This window comes from Puntigrus tetrazona, chromosome 25 (genome assembly GCF_018831695.1).
Source record: "Puntigrus tetrazona isolate hp1 chromosome 25, ASM1883169v1, whole genome shotgun sequence".
NCBI lineage: Eukaryota > Metazoa > Chordata > Actinopteri > Cypriniformes > Cyprinidae > Puntigrus > Puntigrus tetrazona.
Window position 1 is genome coordinate 517,585 of NC_056723.1, and position 2,500 is coordinate 520,084.

A 2,500-nucleotide genomic window follows, 5' to 3' on the forward strand; every position below is an offset into this window, starting at 1 on the left:
TATATATATATATATATATATATATATATATATATATATATATATATATATATTGAATCTGCAAGCCTCCCTCCTCGCCAACAAAAGCCATAAATAGTAAGAATATTAAAATGATCGTTACGTAAGTTATATATCAGACACACACAACTCCAACAGACACACACATTTTTTTAAAAAAGATTTAATTTTTAGGTGAAATATTCGACGTTCTCAAGAGGTCATTCGAGGTCATTCTCTTAAAGATGCATGCATTAATATTAATAATGTAATTATCATCGGTATAAAGCGCGAGGAGGCTCTTATTTTGTAGTGATTTCCTCTCTATACGCCGAGCAGCGACGCCTGCTACCAGCGAGCCCAATAAAACCACAAATTTGATTACATGTGGCCTTTGGCTCTGTGTCGAGGGGACAAAGCGGCGATTAGCATGCCCAGCGTGAGGCGGTGTCCCCCAGGGGTCCCCCAGAGGTCCCCCCAGAGCCGGGACATGCCTGTTTACCGCAGCACGCTTCTGAGAGACGCCGCTCCCCACGGGCTTCTCACAGGACGCCTATACGAGGAAGACCTCAGGAAGATACGGAAGAAAGACTTCGGGAGGAAAGTGTGCGGGTTATATACGTATTAAATAAACAAATATACATGAAGATTTTGAGACAGCTACGAGATGTGAACTGAAAATACTTTAATGAGATTTAATGACACTAAAATGTTGCCTTATTTCATGCAATAATAAAATTAAAAATGCATTAGGAGGATTAAATATATATTTATTTATCTACACACACACACACACACACACACACACTCAATGCTAATCTTTTTTCATTATTAACGTAATTTTATTCATGTAATTTTGCATACATTAAAGGAAGCTTTTCACATTTAAATAGAACTTAAATATTATATATCACACCTTTTTTTTTCGAAAATATAAAAATATTTAAAATATTCTTTTCTTTTCTTTTCTTTTCTTTTCTTTTCTTTTCTTTTCTTTTCTTTTCTAATCGTAATTAAAATTATGTTAAAATTAGATTTGATCTTTTCATCTTTTACCCTAAAATAATAATAAAAAATGATAATGTTTTGTATCAAGAAAAAAAGTTTTTTTAAAAAAGTCGTTACTGTAAAGAAATAATTTATTGTGTAAAATTATTTTTAATTAAAATTATATAAAACATTTATATATATATATATATATATATATAAATATAAAATATATATATATATATATATATATATGTGCACACAATAAATTATTTATATTATTATTTTACAGTATTTTATTTTCTTGATACAAAATAATATATATATATATATATATATATATATATATATATATATATATTTTATATATTTATATATATATATATATATATATATATATATATACATACATACAAATAAATATATATATATATATATATATATATATATATATATATATATACAAAAAATACAGCTTAATATGTAATTATTTTTTAGATCGTTATTGATGTGGTTATTGAAGCAAGGCAATGTGCTCAATAAAATCAAATCAAAAGTCCTAAATCTTCTTGTTCTGGAGGTTCCTGAGAAGTGGGTTCTAGTGAAGGGTCTGAGACAGGCTCTCTTTGTCAAGAAATATAGTCTCTGTTGATAGACTGAGTCTCGGAGCGTCGCCGGCTCCGGCTCTGTTCAGTCCTTCCCCGGAGTCCATTGTGTCCCGTGTCTATCATTTAACGGGAGCTCTGACACCCTGAATGAAGCGGGTCCTCCTCCGGCCCTCCGGGGCCAATCCCGCCGCCGCGCTTTGTCTTCTTTGTGCTCTTTAATGAAGTTAACTCTCGGCGAGCCGCACAGACTCTCCAGAGCCGAGGATGAGGAGCACCTGAAAGACATGGCTGGCTCTCCTCATCCGGGATTCGGGAATTCTGGGAAGTGTTTCCTGATCGAGAACCTGCTGCGTCCCGAGAGATGCCCGGCGGCTCGGGGCCCGCCGGGGCCCCTGATGAAGAGGTGTGTCCCTCACGCTCCGTCAGGTAAAAGCTCACACCTGAACGCTTTAGATACTTCAACATAACTTTAACATCTTTATCATTTCTTATTTGTTTCCGCTTTAGTTTCTTATTTGAAGAGATCAAGTTGAATTAATGAAGCTTTTAAAGTAGTTTATTGTATATTTTTTGATTGCATCTTAATTTAAGTTAGTCAGTTGCTTATTATTTTAGTCATTTTATTTGTTTTAATGTTTATTGTTCTATTATTTTGTTCTATTATTATTATTCTGTGTTTTTTTAATATATCAGGTTCGATATGAACAGAAATATCTTTCTGAAATGTAAACATGCATGCCTATTTCTACACACTATATATAAACAAAATTTGTCAGCACTGTTTTTAATCATTGTTTTAATTTTTATATTCTCTGAAGTATTCATAGATTTTATTTTTGCAATTTTAGATGTTCTTGTTTGTTTATTTATTTTTATTTTATTTTAATACGTCAACTTCGTGACTGAAA

General features: G+C 32.2%; 1 protein-coding gene across 2 annotated transcripts in view; it reads left to right on the top strand.

Annotated features, from left to right (window-relative positions):
* The first annotated feature begins 1,791 nt into the window (after window positions 1-1,791).
* dbx2 (developing brain homeobox 2) overlaps window positions 1,792-2,500 on the top strand; it is a 6,630-nt gene continuing 5,921 nt past the window's right edge. For both annotated transcript variants that reach the window (XM_043228722.1, XM_043228723.1), the window contains exon 1: window positions 1,792-2,018. In XM_043228722.1, coding sequence (XP_043084657.1) covers window positions 1,811-2,018 — 208 coding nt within the window. In that variant the 5' untranslated portion in view covers window positions 1,792-1,810. The remainder of the gene's footprint in view (window positions 2,019-2,500) is intronic.